The sequence below is a fragment of the Mya arenaria genome, chromosome 5 (assembly GCF_026914265.1).
Source record: "Mya arenaria isolate MELC-2E11 chromosome 5, ASM2691426v1".
In the NCBI taxonomy this organism is placed as follows: Eukaryota; Metazoa; Mollusca; class Bivalvia; order Myida; family Myidae; genus Mya; species Mya arenaria.
In genome coordinates this window covers 5,369,594-5,386,863 of record NC_069126.1, presented here as the reverse complement: position 1 = coordinate 5,386,863, position 17,270 = coordinate 5,369,594, and the positions used below count along the sequence as shown (strand labels likewise).

Below are 17,270 nucleotides of genomic sequence, written 5' to 3'. Positions count from 1 at the left end.
ATAAGATAATTAAATAGTTACGAAGATAATTATTAAATACCGACAAAAACACCAGTTTTTATGAATTCACAGTTTGCATTGTCATTCGAAGGCGTGAAACGAGTTACGATTTTTATGCACTTCAATACTATTTTTCAAAGTGCACGGATTTATATTTCTACGAACGGATATTTACAATGCATTGTTCTTGATATTTTTTTACCTTTGATTATGGCTGAAACTAAGACTAATCGAAAGTGTTTGACTCTAAAAGAACGTGTCAAGTTTATAAAGTTATTAGAAAACGGCCGTAGTGCCAATAGTGTTGCCAAGGAATTTAACTGTGGAAGGACTCAAATCAATTTCTTACTTAAGCGTAAGCGTGAAATGTGTAGACTGATATGTGGTGTGTTTTGTTTATGCCTTGTAACAACATTTATCAATTGTATTTTATTTATAAATTTGAAATAAATTTATTTTATCTATAGATACAAATGTATTTGTATTCAACCTTCTTCAATAATATTTATACAGATGTTACTGATTGTGGTGTGAGGTGGTGGTTAAGATACATACTCCATCTCTGAATAAAGCTAAAGGTGGAAATGTCAAACCTGGATTAAGTGGCCACCTGTCTTAAGCAGCCACTTTGATCATTTCCCAAGGGTGGCCACTTAATACAGGTTTGACTTTACTTATTTTATTTAGTTGAGTGTAACCATGGCATGTGCAATAGGGTTTGTGTTTGTACATACTCTGGCACTGGTATCCCTGCGGTCCCACGCCCCACAGTACTTTATTGCATGTGAGACAGAACTCCTGCTTTGTCAGGTGCGTCAACACAAAGTTGTGACCTTTATGTGTCTGAAAAACAAAATAATGATAATAACAACAATCAGGGTTGACGGCTCAGCTTTGGAATCCTATCTTGACATGACATACAGTTTGAACTTCGACATGTTACTTTATCTTTACAAAAGCTCGTTACTGTTTACATTGAAGAAAACTACATAATTACTGATTAAATTAATAAGATCAGCTTCTTATTACAATGAATATCATATGGCTAATTTCACAACCACCAGTTTGGGTAAAACATTTTGGATAACAGGCTCTCCAGACACATCCCATAGAAAGGTACAAATAAAATAGAAGAAAGAAGGAAATAAGAAATTTTGAACATCAATTGAATATAATTTACAACAATTTTCTTGAACATCAGTTTAAGACCATTTACAACAATTTTCTTGAACATCTGTTTAAGATCATTTACAACAATTTTCTTGAACATCACTTTAAGATCATTTACAACAATTTTCTATCTTAACCCTTAAGCTGCTCATCGCGATATATGTCGTTTTCCGATATCGATCTTGTAACGCTGCTCGCGTCAAATGTCGTTTACAGCGTCCTCCTTACTGACCTTGTTTACATCGTAAATAACATAATTTTACGCGGGTTTAATGTTTAAATTGACTGCAATAATTGTTGTTGCGGCCCTGGTATATGCATATGTAAAACTGTCAAAGCAAATTTTACAATAGTAATTTAATTATGCGTACCGGAACTGGGGCATTTTTTATGCATAAATAATTTTCAAAATGGCGGATTCCGATTCGTCTGATTCTGAAGTGTACGATATAAACCCGGATTTCTTGGATTCCTCGGATGAAAGTGATGGCGAGTTCGAAGGATTTGAACGAGTAGACTATGAGAGAAACCGTGGCGTGATTGTTGAGTTGCCTTTGATTGACTTTGCACCGCAAAATGACGCAGATCTAGAGGCCGACCTTGAACTTGGATGGACACGCGACGATGGCGTTCCAGATATTGCCCCCTTCACTGGGGAATCGAGATTGCTCGTCGACATGGACTCTACAGAGCCTATTGACTTTTTTCATTTATTTATTGATGATGAATTTATACTAAAAGTGACTGTAGAAACCAACAAGTACGCTGATAACCGGCTAGTAATGATGGAGGCCGCCAACAACTTGAAGCCTCACAGCAGAATGCGGAAGTGGGTCGCTGTGACAGTTGATGAGATGAAGGTCTTTTTAGGCGTCGTCATATGTATGGGCCTTGTCTACAAACCAGACCTTGGGACGTATTGGAGTACGGACACGTCTACTGAGACACCATTCTTCAGCAAGACCATGCCCAGAGACCGGTCAGTAAATAAAAAAAAATATATATTTTTTTTTATTTATTTGTTTTTATTTTTTTGTATCTTTTCCCATACAAATGCATATAATTATTGATAAATACTTGTGTTTTGTCAACAATTCTTACAAAAAAAGTAACTCTCAACAATAAACAGTAGATTGGTTATTGGTAGTATAGACAGAACTTTACTGCCAGTATATAAGTCATATAAAAAAAAATCAATTTATTTTGTACAAATGTTTCTTCGTTATATATTTTCAGATTCATGGCCATTCTCAGCAATTTCCATGTTACCAATGATGTGGACCGTAATGACCCTCTGTCCCGAATCCGGCCAATGATTGCTCAGGCTATGGCAAAGTTTTCGGACGTCTACTCCCCTGAGCAGAACCTGAGTTTTGATGAAGGGACGTGTCCATGGAAGGGCCGACTAAAAATCAAGGTGTACAACCCAGCCAAACCTGTCAAGTTTGGAATCAAGCTATTCCAGCTTTGTGAAGCCAGCAGTGGCTACTGCCTTGGCTTTGATGTGTACGCCGGGAAACGTAATGAGACTAACACAAACTATTGTGAAGCATTAGGCATAGACCCCGATCGCCTTACAATCACTTCCCAATATGTGCTTGGTCTGATGGCTAGGTGTGGAACTTTAGGTCATGGCCATCATGTGTATATGGATAATTTTTACACATCTCCAGAACTGTTTGATGAACTTGAGGCACATGGCACCTACTCTTGTGGAACATTACGGGCAAACAGACGCGGTGTACCGAAAGCTGTCCAACAAAAGCGTAAGCTTGCCGAGTATGAGTGCGTCTACCGCAAGAATGGGGCCACTACAGCATTGAGATTCCACGAGAAGCGAGATGTCACTATGCTGACAAACATTCATCCCCCACAAATGAGTGTGTTGTGGAAGACCAAGTATGGGACTCGTGAGCATGTGAAGAAGCCTACATGTATTGTTGAGTACTGCAAGTACATGGGTGGGGTAGATTTGCTTGACCAGTACAACCAGTACAACTCCATTGCCCGCAAAACAAAGAAGTGGTGGCGCAAACTCTTTTTTCATATCATGAACATTTGTTTGGTGAATTCATACAGACTGTATGAGAAGTTTACCACAAACCAGCCAAAGAAGGACCATGAGAGCTTCCGCCAGTCAGTCCTCGAATCCTTGATTGAAGAAGGCGGTGGTCCCAGAGGACAATCGGTCAGACGCGGGCGCCCTGTCCTTGGTGAGAAGCCTTCACGATTGACTGGAAGACACTTCTCTGACTTCATCCCTGCTAAAGCTGGGGCAAAGAGAGCCAGGCCCCTCAGAGACTGTGTGGCTTGTAATGTCAAGGTAGAGAACAGGGTTGGTTTCAAGCGGCAACAGACATCTTTCTGGTGCCCAGACTGTAAAGTGGCATTGTGCCATCCACGATGCTTTCAAGTGTATCATTCCGTTCAGGACTATAAGAATGTTCTGATTCAGTGACTTTGTCAATAACAAATGAAAAAAGATGTGTACAAGGTGTGACTGTGAATGGAAATCTGAACAGGAGAACTGTGTATAACTGTTTTTGTATATATTGAAAATTTTGAAGGTATAATATGCCATATGTGTAACATTGTTTACATTATTTATTTATTTATTTATTTATGTAAATATTTATTTATTTATGTAATTAGTTTGTTTTACTTGTAAAAGAGCATTTGAATCTATTAGAACTCCTAAAAAACTGAATGCAGTGATTTTTGTTATGCCTGAAATTTCGGCAAGATTTCTAAGCTCACCTGTAATTAGTTTACCTGTAATTTCAAACAGTAAGTAATGAATTTTTACCAAAATGTTGTTCTGTACTGTTATACATTGTTTATTTACTGTATTTTTAACCATTTTGGTGAAAAATAAATGTGAATAGTGTATTTGTTTTTATTTACTTACCTTGATTACAATAATCTTACCTGTACAGGTGCAAATTTTTATCAAGTCGCCAAATGAGAACTATCATTGAAAAGTTCAAACATTGAGGATGTATTTGCATATAACTTTTATGTGTCTATCACATAAAATAAAGGATTTACACACATTCTTGTAACTAGGGTATCCAGCTATTGTTTTAGCTCAATTAATCCAGCAGAGACAGATTATCAGTATATCATATATATAGCGGCTTAAGGGTTAACAAACATTATATAACATCTTTCATCAAACCTGTGATGAAAATAAGCCCTAATTGACAGTTTGAAGTTGTAGAAAAGTTTAAAGCTATTACATCAGTGGGCCAAAGATTACCTTTTTCTTGCTATCCCTGCTGCTAAAGCTGAGTTTAGAGCTGCGCGACCGGTCCTTGGAAACAAAAGAGAGGGTGCGTTCCAGCAGGCTAGTGTGGGCTTTACTGTGCCCAGTGTTACGGAGGAATGTGGCGAGTGCCCAAGTCTGCGCTATGTGCTTCTCATCATCCTCTATTTGTCTGTAACATATCGTACATGGATGAAGTTTAGCAAGTGATCTTGAGTCAAATTACAGAAATGCATTTCATTTTATTATATACCCATCATAAATCCACGCGCAATACATGTCGCAAAATACAGTAGTCCATATTCCACCCAGAGAAATATGGCTGTATTCCACTCTTGTGACGTCACGTCATAACAAGTATCATTGCGCAATGTTAAAATGATGTCATAAAACAAAAAAGAATGTCGTTAAAATTACATTTATTTTTAACATGTGTGGCTTTTAAGTGATCTAACCAGTAATGTATATAATAAAAGGGTTATTAGTTCTGCTTGCGCCTCGTGAAATCCGAATCTGCAAAAATCCACTGGAGTCGAATTCAACCTCCCGGATCAAAACGCAGTACTAATTACCCTATTATAACTACATGTTTGTCCAATTTTCAACATGTTAAACAAAATGCTTTATTTAACATTAATTGCAAATATTAATAAGCTATTACAATGCTCACTTTATTTGATACCACTGTAACAGTCTGATAATTATTTTTCATCACTTATATAAAAAACCTATCTTACAGCGACTTTTCCAGGTCAGGAACCAAGTATTTGTCTACAACTTTCATCTCCTCATTTCTGTCCATACTGTCCTTCAGCTCAGGAGCCCCCTCTAACAAACCTGCAATATGCACATGAAAAATCTGTAGTGACTACATAACGAAATCATTACATGTACAAAACGAACCTGGAACAATACAAAGTCAAACCATGTGAAATCTATCTAACAATATTGAAACTTTAAATAATGCACTACTTTTATATTTTCTCACATGAGTGATGCTAACCATACCCAATTTTCCACTACTGCCTTAACTAAATCTACATTTGATGCAAGTTATGTCCCTTTGAAGTTAAAAATGTAAACAAACGCCTTTTCTTCCATTTTTCTATTAAAGCAAATTTGGCAATAAATGAACTGCGAAAAACATGCCAGAAGCCTTTAGGGGCTTTATTCTTTGACTTAAAATTCTGAAGGCATTTTTCTACTTGAATTCTGGGGCAAGTACATCCTATATATAGTATAATACAAGAGTTTATATATCCCACCTTGCTCCTTCCTTTTCCTGAGATCATCCAGTAGTTTATGTATTGTGTCCTCGGTCGATTCCCGAGCCTTGTCAAAGATGGCTCGGAGAACTGTCTCCTCACGTTCTGCACGGTACATCAGCGATTTATCTATCTCTTCAATAACATAGTCTGGTACTGTGTTCACCTTTAATGGCTGCAAAGAACAGGAGCATTCATTTCAAATTGCTTGATAGATACAGAAATATGACATGCCATAAACACTGATGCTGACAGTGGTGAAATCTTTCTAAATAACAAAGTTATAAACAGGTGCATGTTTGATGTATTTAATTAAATAATGAACTTTTCCACTATGATCTGAACTTTGCACATTTTTCACTCCAGTCAAGGTGCGATTCACAATCTGATTAACTTGAATAATAAAACCTAAACCATCAACCTTCACATTTAATGTGAAATCTTTAACGGGGGGAATAAAAATGGCTCCAATGTCAACTTGCCCCAAGCTAAGATACATTTATAGTCCCCACCTAAGTAAAAATCTATCTCACTTACTGCCATGTGAATTATGAATGTTGAGTGTATCTCGTAGGCCCACTTCTTCAGGTCTTTGGCGCCGCCCTGGGCGCTGCTATAGATACCAGACAGCGTGTAGAAGAGGATTGGGGCGGGGTTGTGGAACGATATCACCCAGTGAAGAAACACCGCCATGTGCGCCGCATGCTTCTCCAGCGTCTGCATGTCCGCAAATATACGATTGTCGCCCACCTGGAGGGAACATGCACGTATATATATGTGATATTTAATGATTGTTTTAATACGATGTATATAGACTTTGTGTGACTATCCGTAACCTGCAAGGTACATCATCATTGCAAGCATTTACTTGTAACTCGCGTAGTTACACATTTTAAAGATCTAATATTGTCATGCTCATTATGTAGGTCATGTTTTGTTACACAATGTAAAATTTTAAAAGTTGTTACTGTTACTTAGGACTACTAATGCATGTTTAAGTCAATCAAAAGCATCCAAAATATCCAGAAAAAGCATTTCCTAACAAAAAAAAACAACAACCCTAAACCATAATAAACTATTCTGTTTGAAGCCATGCAATAGACCTGCAAATACACAGTTTTAGTAAAGTAGAAAATCTGCCTTTCAATTTTAAGCTAAGATACATTGGTGAAAATAAGTACCAATTCAATCATAATGATTCATTCATATTATATATGTTGTCATTATGGTAGGCATTTTAATATTTTTTACTGTAAAGCAAAGCAGGTTTATGAAAAATATTTCATTTTGTAATTTTTGTACATTTTCGAAAAGGAAAATTATACAGGAACCATGCGTTAAGACAGGTTTTTCAGTAAAGCAAATATATGTGTCACTAATCCATCAGTATGAAAATACATCTAATAAGCCCCGTAGCCGAGCATCGTCTGGAATTCTGTTGCAACATTGCCAATATATAAAAAAACAAATTAAGTAGCTCAACCCAATGCTAGCATGGAAATTGAATCTGTAAAATATTCCGTGAACAAATCACAATATTGGATTGACTGAAATTCAATTTTTAACAAACGTAGTAAAAACTTATAAACAATGGTACTTATGAAATAAATCATATCAATTAAACTTTAGCCGTCATGAAAAGGGAATTTTAAAATGATAACAAATTGAAGGTGAATAACTAGTAAAGGATCACTCATTGAAACTAGACTATTTGGATTAACTAACTCTGTGAAGATAAATATAAGTGATCGCAAACTGGATGTATACATCTACAAGTGAAGGCATACAAATGTCACCCCAAACTATATAGCCAATGTAACGCAAAACTACATAGCCAATGTCAGCGTCTAGTGACACAGAATACATGATATTCTTAAGAAATAATATACGATTTAGTGAAAGAAAATAGAGCTTGTCACAGGGTGCAGTGTATTTTGAAAGGAATTGAACAGAGTTTAAGTAAAGTAGGTGATTTGGTCAGTCTGGACTTCCAAGATTATCCATAACCTCAGTGTGTTTTCATTATATGAACATCAATTCTAAAATATCCATGGTGTATATATTGACACTCATTATTTGCGAATCGATCTGGACAATAAATCTACAATGCTGAAAAACGCTTCCCAGACAAATAAAATTTGACTCTCAGATCAGAGACAGGAACATCCCATACAGTTAACCAAAATAAAAAACATCAGTTACCGAATCAGAAACGTCATTTTTGTACAATCTGAGGTATTCTTAACAATTTTCATCGGAATATGAAAGCAAATGAACGATGCGTTCATAAAGATTCACAGTATGAGTGTAAATATACATATATCTTCCTTTATGAAGATTTTTTTTATTATTCCTTTTTTCTTGTAAAATAACAACATATAGTCCTGGCCAAAATGCAAAATTTTTAACTGAAAGAAATATATTTCTGATTTCTGGTGTGTTCCTAACACTGGTTGCCATGGTAACAAGCCCTGATTTCTTGTATGATAATGTGGGCAAGTGCTAGAGAGGACAGGGCACCTCAAACTGCTGATGTTTTTTAAAGAAGAAAGGTGATGACGGTGGCTTCGAACGCCGATCTCCCTCAAACTGAAAATATACACCTCACCACATCATATACCCACGTCGAACTCCTCAACATTTCTTTCATAGCCTTGTTTTATTGGATCAAGTGCTATTTTACTAATTTCATTCTTGCTGAAAGCATGGCATTGCTTGATCTTGTTAATTTTTACTAAATTTTAATATGCTCCCAATTTCTACTATGTATATAACAAACCACTATTTTAGAAACAAGCTGTCAAACTTCTACAAGCTTATTTAGTATATTTTTATATAAGTATATATACATGGCAAAATATCCTATGTTTGTTTGTAATTATCTAAATAACCAACCATTGCAAAGGGAGGCAAGGCAAACTTGTAGGTTAGATTTCTGATTACAACAAACATGAAAGTGTGAGATAAAAATAAACTGCAATATCAAAATGGATTCTTTGTGCAAATATAATGGAGGTTGATTTAACAGCATTTGCATAGCACAGAAGTACACTCATATTAAGTTACCTATACAAAATACACAGTCTTTTCAAAAGACAATTTACTTCAATCGAATCAATTAAATCAATAAAATATTCAATTTTTAGCATTCTTATAAATATAGCTTCCTGGTCAGTTATTTGCTTTCATGCCAATACGAAGATCATAAGGAAAACTAATGCTATATGCTCAATATACACACTAATTAATCACTATCTACTGCGTAATTGTAAATCAATGCAAAAAAACAAACTCTTGACAAAATCAAATCAATGTTTAATGCACAAGAACCAAAAACAAAATCCTCGTCCTGGAGAATGACAGAGTAACAGAAGAAGGAAGTATTCAATGATAATGCACAGTGTAGAACACAAGCGGGTACGTGTGTAGACACTTACACATTCATCCTCGGAGGCGAAATCGTCGTCCTCGGCTCCTATGATCTGTGTCGTGGGGCTAGGGCGCATCATAACTATAGAATTCTGGCTGCCGTCCTGAGGAAAAATACAAAAAAACTTTTAAAAGTGTTGAGAAAACTTGAGATTATAGTTTAATGTGTATAATAACTGTAAATAACATACTGGATAACTGTACATAACATACTGGATAACTGTACATAACATACTGGATAACTGTACATAACATACTGGATAACTGTACATAACATACTGGATAACTGTACATAACATACTGGATAACGATAACTGTACATAACATACTGGATAACTGTACATAACATACTGGATATTGATTGAATTTGAATGCATATTTTGCCATTGAGGATGCAATGAAGCACTTTGTAACACTTAACATAAATACCAGTAGTTAGATGGAAGCTTTGATAATTTGGCTCCCCATAGGAAGTCAGCATTATACAACGCAACATTAATATGTGCACTAAAAACGTTTTAGACGAGAGGTAATAATATTAGCTGTTAGCTATTTCCTCAATCCTTCTTACCTGTGTTGTTTCCATATATTTTCATGAAATAAATATTGCTTAAACTGAAAATATATTACTTTTGCATTTGTCCCTCCCACCGGCCTAATGGATGTTGCTATTATCACACTCAGAAGGCAATAACAATACTTAACATCAAGTGACAAAGTAGACCTGTAGCAGAACAGGTTTGTTAACTTCTGCTTCTTCTGACAGCCATTAGATCTTAACGGAAATCAGCCAACAAAATTTACTTCTCTTTGGGATGGGGTCTGCATCTGTGGTACACTTATTGGGAGAGTTATTTAAGCATACATCTTATTTTTCAAACCTGTGTTTACTCTTGTGGGGCGGGGTGGGAAATGGTGATGTCTACATTAAAACCCTTTGATGGGTTATTGACTGTGCATGTGAACATTAGGTAGAAGTGCGCATTGTAAGGGTTAACTACTTAATACCCTGGAATGTTTGTCTGAGATCTTGGTGGGTTGGTGTTTGGGGTTTTAAAATAATTAGTGAAAGTGTTGTCATACCTCTATTCCAGAGTCGGCTGTTACGGGGTCTATATCTGGGTTCTGTGTTGGGGTGGGGGATGAACTGGGGCTAGTGCAAGGGGAATCCGAGCCCACATCAGACACAGAGTAAGGCACTGACGCAGTCTGAAATAAAGCAAAAGGTTTTAATATATTCTGTGACATCTAAAAAATCATTCTGCATATTTGCAACAAAATCATGAAAAATGACAACTTCCATGGAGAATTTCAAGCATATAAATTCTTTTGCACATCAAAGCATTCCATGGTGACAGATGTATGTCCCCTGTTTGTCCACCATTCAGGCCGGTGACCAGTGTCCTGGAGGTGTGACAGCTTTATTTGCTGGTCACACACTTACACATACTTGTGTCCAAAACAGAACTCACAATGAACAATGCATACAGTCATAGTTGTATAACAATCAGGTATATTCTGCAAATGTTTAACACATTTAAAAAAAAAAATGAATATCAGTTAAGTACATAAGAATTACGTTCACATTTAACATTTAACATAAAAACTTCGACATTTTAAATATCAAAGAAATGCTTAAACATCAATCATACTTAAACCACACAAATGTAATCCAGGTATTTTACACCATTATTATGCACCATGTTTTGATAAGATATACAAAACTCCAACAAGATCATATTAAACGCCATTAACATTATTCATGCCCTTAAACCACTGCATATTAGTTTTTGAGGTAAAAATCATTCCACATGCTTTTATAATCACCCAAAAACGTATCACAGGGATATTTGTCATTAAAATCTTTCATTAATCACTTTAACATACGCAATGTTATGCTGCACTGCACTTAACGATGTAAATATCTCACAGTAGAAGGGCTTTGAAAATAGACACACAAAAATAACACAAATTAGAGGACTAAACGCAGCAACGAATAGAGTAATAAACCAGTCATGAAGACCTTCATATGTGAATGACCTGGTCACAGTTTCCCTATCTAACACAAACATGACTGTATAAGGGATATCCCAGTCAGCATTTTGTAATACAAGCCCGCTAACTAAACATAAACACAATAACAGGAGACTACCTTAAGAAATATCTAAGCTACGACCACTAGCTATCATGTGAACAGACATCTAAATCATGCATATATAAAACTAGTGTCTAGCTCACGGATTCTCTACAAGATGACAGTTTCAATGGTTAACGTGAACTTGTTATATAAATGTGTTCATTTAATTAGAATATATTATCTTGTTTAATTAATAATAACCTTGTTATTTTTTATGTACATGACTTTTTGTCTTTTGCATATGATACTGAAAGATATAACTAACAAATTCAGTTAAAGAGGAGTAGAAATTCAGATTGTCAACTTAGGTACTTATTTAATGTACACCATTTTTGTAGAACTAGCCAAGTTGTAAATGACTTCTTTTCATCTGAACAATTAGTTTGAATTTTATTTTTACTTTATGTTAATTACCTGGTTATATTCATTGTAAGCCTTTTTACAGTTCTGACTTGAAAGCTTAAGTTTTATATTGTTGAAGCTGTCAGTTTGGACAGGCTACACTTTTCCTGTGAGCTATTTGCATTATAAAAGGGTAATTTACATATACAATATCTTGTTATAAAAGCCCAGAGTGTCTTAATAAACGCCCAAAAGTCAAGCTTTGTAAAGAATTTGTTTTAACAGTTTTGCAATCTTAAGACAGGAAAGTAGCTGATTACAACCCCAAATAACAGCATACTGAACTGTTGTAAGTACAATTTACTAAACAATAGAGTGAAGATTCAGCATCCGCCATATTAATATCTATCAAAGTATAATATATTGTGCAAATTTGTAAAGATAACAAAATCCTGTGTGCGAGTCAAGCCGGCATTATTTTGATCAACCTGTCCCTGTTTCCATGATCAAGAGTTATCATGACCTTCATTTTGATGAAAATAATCTCATGTATAGTGAGGATTTCTAATAATCATGAGAATTTCATACAGTCATTACAGTTTTAAAACTCTGTAGCACATGTAAAACAAACATAGTAAACATAAATAGTTTACCTTTAACAAATGATCCAGGTAGAGAAATGGCAATCCAAATATACCTATGTACTACACCCTAATAACCTTCGAGTAGTCCTAAACCAAAGTGAGATAAAAATTTCACCAAGCCCACTTGGGTCTGTTATCTTAAGTCAAATAGGGCTGAAGCCCAAAACTTCCTTCTCTGCCTTTTACAGTCAACAGTGCATATTTTACGACTTAAACTTTCTAATTAAAACCTGGGTATCAAAATTTAACAACCCATATCATGATAACTATTCCAAAATTGTGTAAGCAGTACAGCATGGCGGTTCTAAAGGTATTAAATATCATAGAAAATAATCTGTATGCAAGTAATACAAGTTCTTATTCTTTTGAAAGGGTTCTTTCCAAATATGAGTAAAAGCAATGGTGAAACATGATATAAATATGTAGAGCTAAATACAGGACCATTGCTATGTATTAAAGTCAATAAAGACCGACAGTTCAGTGAACTGGAGCTAAAACAAACTACCCATAGTTATGAAAGGATCTAACGGAGTATATGACATATATATCCACATTTCTTGTGCACGATTATCCATGAATACTTAAAACCTACTCAAGGGTAATGAAAACAACAACGTTTTTGAATGTCAGTATCACTGTATAATAATTACACATCATTAAACTACGTCAATAAAACATGACCTGTCATATCATTTTGCTTTGTCATCGATTTTTTTTTTTTTAAACTTTAAAAACTATAAAATGTAAAATTAATAATTGCTAACAAATTATTTTAAATCAAAATATTTAGCAAAACATATTTCAATTGACTGAAAAACATGTTTTAGTAATCAAAATCTCATTAATGCAACCAGCTCGTCCTCCAATTTATATCAAAACATACTCTTGCTACACTACACATCTATGCACCTGACTGGGTAAACAAACCAAACATCACAGCACATGATATAATCAGTCACACATCCAAAATGCATCAACCAAATCAAGCACAGACTTTTCTATCAAACTAGTTTCAAACAGTTTGTTCAATCAAGCAGGCCGCAGCCGGTTTACCTTCCTGATTGTCATTTTAGGCTTCATGAGTCTTCGTCTAAAAGACTCAGTGCGCTAAAAACATGGAACAAAAAATACAAAACATTACATCACAAGAAACATCACTGGTGTCATACAATGGTCACGTAATGGAGAAAATCTGCTTTTCTCCGCAAAGGCCTGCACTACATAGTGATGGGGGAAATATAATGTAAAATACAACAACAACGATTTGACACGACAGAGGCAGCTCGCTTCTTTCAGTATCTTAATCCCAAACTCCCTCTGGAATTCTGCTGTACAAAACAGAAACATTACAATCACAAACATTATCAACAAGAGCACCACCAACCAACGCTACCGCTTGTCCATTTTACTCCATCAACGCAATTCAGCCATGGGATATAACTCCACAATTATATAAGCCACTGAAAGACATTTCTGCCCTTGGAAACATAACTATCATGAATATTTATAACAGTTCTTTCATCCCAAAACACTTTTTTAATGGCTCACCAACGATATCTGTGCTATGACTATATTTTTTTTAATGTTTTCTTTGAGAAACAGAAAAGCTGACAAGAAAATGGCATCAAGACTTTCAACAACATACAAATTCACAATAAAGTCACAATGTTTACAACATTTTGCACATATAATTTCATCAAAAGACAATAGAAGTTTCAAGTTAGTTTCGAAACTGTTTATAAAAGTTCAAGACAGACAAATAATATACATGCAAAAACACCGACACCTAATATGTGAGTTCACATGCTTAAAACTAAACAGAACTGGTGAAGATCATGACAGTATAGGAAACTATTTGTATATTAAGTATATTGAACTGTCCATATTTTATCTCAATTTATTTTCCATTGCTATTAATCCCTGCATCTATGCATGGACACTGTGCACTGTTATGATACTATGATTAACATGCCTCCATAAGAGCGCAATAGGCCAGTTCAAATACTGTTTATAGATATCAAACTATATTGCTGTTCAATAAACCCAGTGTGTGTAAGAAAGTCCACATCCTTGTAAGTTGATAAGAAAATGTTAGCCAAGGTTTAAGGAGATTTTTATTATATTAAGTTGAAGAAATCTTACAGCGGACTTGATCTTCTTGGCATACGTTCTTCGAAAGCTTTTGAAACTGGAGCTTTTCTTAACTTTCTTTGGTAGAGCAAGGGAAGACTGGCAGACCTACGTATCCATGGTAACAATAGTTCATTATAACCTGTCCCGTTACAACAATGTTCTCTTTTAACATATTCCATCACAACAGTATCCACTTTATCTAGGTTACATTATAACATGTTCCATTTAAAAACAGTTCCATGATAAAAAAAGGTTCCTTAAAAACATACTCCACTTTAAAACAATGGTTCATTTCAACTGGATTTTACTCTTAAAGGTTCCAAAACCAGGTTTAATTATAGTAAGGCACACATAAATATAATATGTAGAAACATTCCCTACAGTATATATAATTGGCTACATAACCTGTATTTCATATAACTAGCATTTACTAACAGCAATATTTCAGCCAAATGAATGCAGTGAAATATTGCAAAAGATAATTGTAAGCAGTAACAAATTGCAATGAATACTTCTGTCAGCCAAAAGCCTCTAACATTATGAGAATGAAATAAAACTGAATAAAGCAGATATTTACGAAGGTTCTCTTACATGGCAGAGAATTGCTTAGAAATTACAAATGTTTAACAATTGTTACAAGTACGAATAACTGAGTATACAGAAAACCACACTATGCTATATAACGTAACTGAAATTCAAAGGAACCAATTTCAAAACCACAAGGTCATATAAGGGTTACAATGTGACGGTTGCAATTTGGATACAGCGGTCAAGACTTAGGCACACAGGCGTACACATTTACGGTCAGTTAGTGGTGAGAGAAACATTGATAAAACAACATGGCTACCTCAGGGCTAGATTCGGTGCGTTTGTATGCCTGAGGGGCAAACATATATTCAGAGAGGCCAGTTTTTCGTGAGGAGACATCAGACTTAGATCGAAAGACATTGGCCCCTTTCTGTTGTGAATCTTTTGGCTGAAACATGGACCCCGGGCTCGAGCTGTGCTGCATGTGTTTCCGATCTTTCTTGGAGAGCTGGCAGAAATAAACACCGACAAACATGTTCAGTTAACTCGTCAACTTGACAAAATACTGAAAGCGAAATGCTTTTAATTCATATCCTGACTGAGACAAACTACAATTATTCTACTGAATCAAGCAACATTGATATACAGTTATCAACATTTGTTATATAGACAGGTATAAGCACAGATATTGTTTCATAAACCCACAATATCATTAAATGCTGAAAGAGAAACTAAACATTTACACAACATACAACTCTCACTGTTATAAATCTATGAAAAAACAACTTTGCCCATGAAACATGAGAAGACCACAGATTAACTGCTAAGAGATAAAGACCTTGGCACACCTGTCTAATGATAAAAGTTGAACATGTATTGTCTGCATTATTATTTTTTGTACTTAATTGTGTGCTTAATACAAAACCTACTAAATTACGCATATTCTGTTGTGCCAGGTGTAGATAGATATTATACTTACAAGCAGACGTCATATTTCGTATCACTATTATATTAACTAACACCAAACATAACTATCTTAAATCACCCGTTTGATCATTGAAAAATATTCCATGTGCAAATTATAAGACAGGCATATTCATGCACAATGATTGATCTTGCAAATGACAATATTTCATTTCACTATGAGGATCTATAGAGAGAAAAGGGCAAAATTTGAAGACATTGAGATAATGCTGGTTGTCACCATAGCAAAGATATAATAGTGGTGTGTAACCTACCCCGCTTGGCCCCGAATCTGTGGTCATCTGTTCTGAACTATCTACACTTATGGTGGGTGGCAGCTGAAATATAAGCAAATGTTATGTGAGTGAGCATTCGACAACCTTGTATAATAAATCATTTTTGTATGTATGAAAACAACCTTATGGAAAATTAAATTCAGTTTTACAAGCAATTTAAGAGATACATTAGAACAACTGGAATTTGAACACATGGATGGTTAGGTAAATCAGGCAAACTTCTAAGAAAGCTTTTTGGTAAAATCTTTCATTTTCACTGCTGTTTTCATCAAGTTTTGAAGCAAGATCAATTCCCCTACCCACCTGTGTATCATTCCCAGACAATGCATTGATCTGAGCCTCCAGTGTCTTTAACGTTCTCTCCTTGTCCCTAAACTGTTCCTGGAGTTTGGCGTCACCTGGGTTCGCCTTGCAGGACTTACGCAATTTCTGTACAAGGGGAGAGAAGAATAAAACATTTAATAATTGAATGTTGGTTATTGATTGTCATGAAAATATCCCTTAACCAAAACTTGGCTGATACTAATTTAGTTCCTCTATCATGGAGACGGCTTTAAGCTGTAGGTATGTATGATGTCTACAGTCTTTTACTTGGGTAGAACCAGTATTTTAGCCTTATTGAGGCTATGAAAGGTACCCCTAGTGAAAATTAAACACAAAATCTCTTAGGTGAAATGTGGACAACTATACCACCTGTCACCCAGATGGAGATCGAACCTACATTTTGGGTGAGAGGCAGACACCTATTCTACATGTCCACTCTCACCCTGGTGGGGATCTAACCTCTTAGGTGAGAGGTAGACACCTATACAAACAGACGAATCTCACTCTGGTGGGGATTGAACCGTCAACCTCTTTAGTGAAAGGCAGACAATTATACCGCTTATCCACTCTCAGCCCCTGGTGAAGTCAAACCCACAACCTCTAGGGTAAAGGCTGACAATTATACTGCTTATCCGCTCTCAGCCCCTGTTAAGGTCAAACCCACAATCTCTAGGGTAAAGGCTGACAATTATACTGCTTATCCGCTCTCAGCCCCTGTTAAGGTCAAACCCACAACCTCTAGGGTAAAGGCTGACAATTATACTGCTTATCCAC

At 35.5% G+C, this 17,270-nt stretch overlaps 2 protein-coding genes across 29 annotated transcripts in view; one reads left to right on the top strand and one right to left on the bottom strand.

Annotated features, from left to right (window-relative positions):
- The window catches only part of LOC128234667 (rho guanine nucleotide exchange factor 12-like), a 103,586-nt gene that overhangs the window by 41,789 nt on the left and 44,527 nt on the right, over nucleotides 1–17,270 (bottom strand). For 24 of the 28 annotated variants that reach the window (XM_052949055.1, XM_052949060.1, XM_052949048.1 and 21 more), the window contains 12 exons: nucleotides 16,476–16,601; nucleotides 16,152–16,214; nucleotides 15,233–15,421; nucleotides 13,306–13,359; nucleotides 10,213–10,338; nucleotides 9,138–9,233; nucleotides 8,221–8,289; nucleotides 6,238–6,450; nucleotides 5,701–5,875; nucleotides 5,173–5,272; nucleotides 4,430–4,607; nucleotides 735–843 (listed from right to left, as the gene is read on the bottom strand). In XM_052949055.1, the coding sequence (XP_052805015.1) occupies nucleotides 735–843; nucleotides 4,430–4,607; nucleotides 5,173–5,272; nucleotides 5,701–5,875; nucleotides 6,238–6,450; nucleotides 8,221–8,289; nucleotides 9,138–9,233; nucleotides 10,213–10,338; nucleotides 13,306–13,359; nucleotides 15,233–15,421; nucleotides 16,152–16,214; nucleotides 16,476–16,601 (1,498 nt within the window). The remainder of the gene's footprint in view (nucleotides 1–734; nucleotides 844–4,429; nucleotides 4,608–5,172; nucleotides 5,273–5,700; nucleotides 5,876–6,237; nucleotides 6,451–8,220; nucleotides 8,290–9,137; nucleotides 9,234–10,212; nucleotides 10,339–13,305; nucleotides 13,360–15,232; nucleotides 15,422–16,151; nucleotides 16,215–16,475; nucleotides 16,602–17,270) is intronic. The other 4 variants (XM_052949049.1, XM_052949050.1, XM_052949064.1 and 1 more) reach the window with 4 other exon arrangements.
- Nucleotides 1,318–4,410, top strand: LOC128234670 (piggyBac transposable element-derived protein 4-like). Its single transcript, XM_052949070.1, has 2 exons — nucleotides 1,318–2,149; nucleotides 2,407–4,410. Exons 1-2 carry the CDS (start codon nucleotides 1,581–1,583, stop codon nucleotides 3,626–3,628), a joined length of 1,791 nt encoding a protein of 596 aa, XP_052805030.1. The 5' UTR covers nucleotides 1,318–1,580; the 3' UTR covers nucleotides 3,629–4,410.

Coding starts and splice junctions, on each gene's coding strand:
- LOC128234670 (XM_052949070.1), top strand. CDS start 1,581: ATGGCGGATTCCGATTCGTCTGATTCTGAAGTGTACGATATAAACCCG. Junction 2,150..2,406: donor AAGACCATGCCCAGAGACCG/GTCAGTAAATAA, acceptor ATATATTTTCAG/ATTCATGGCCATTCTCAGCA.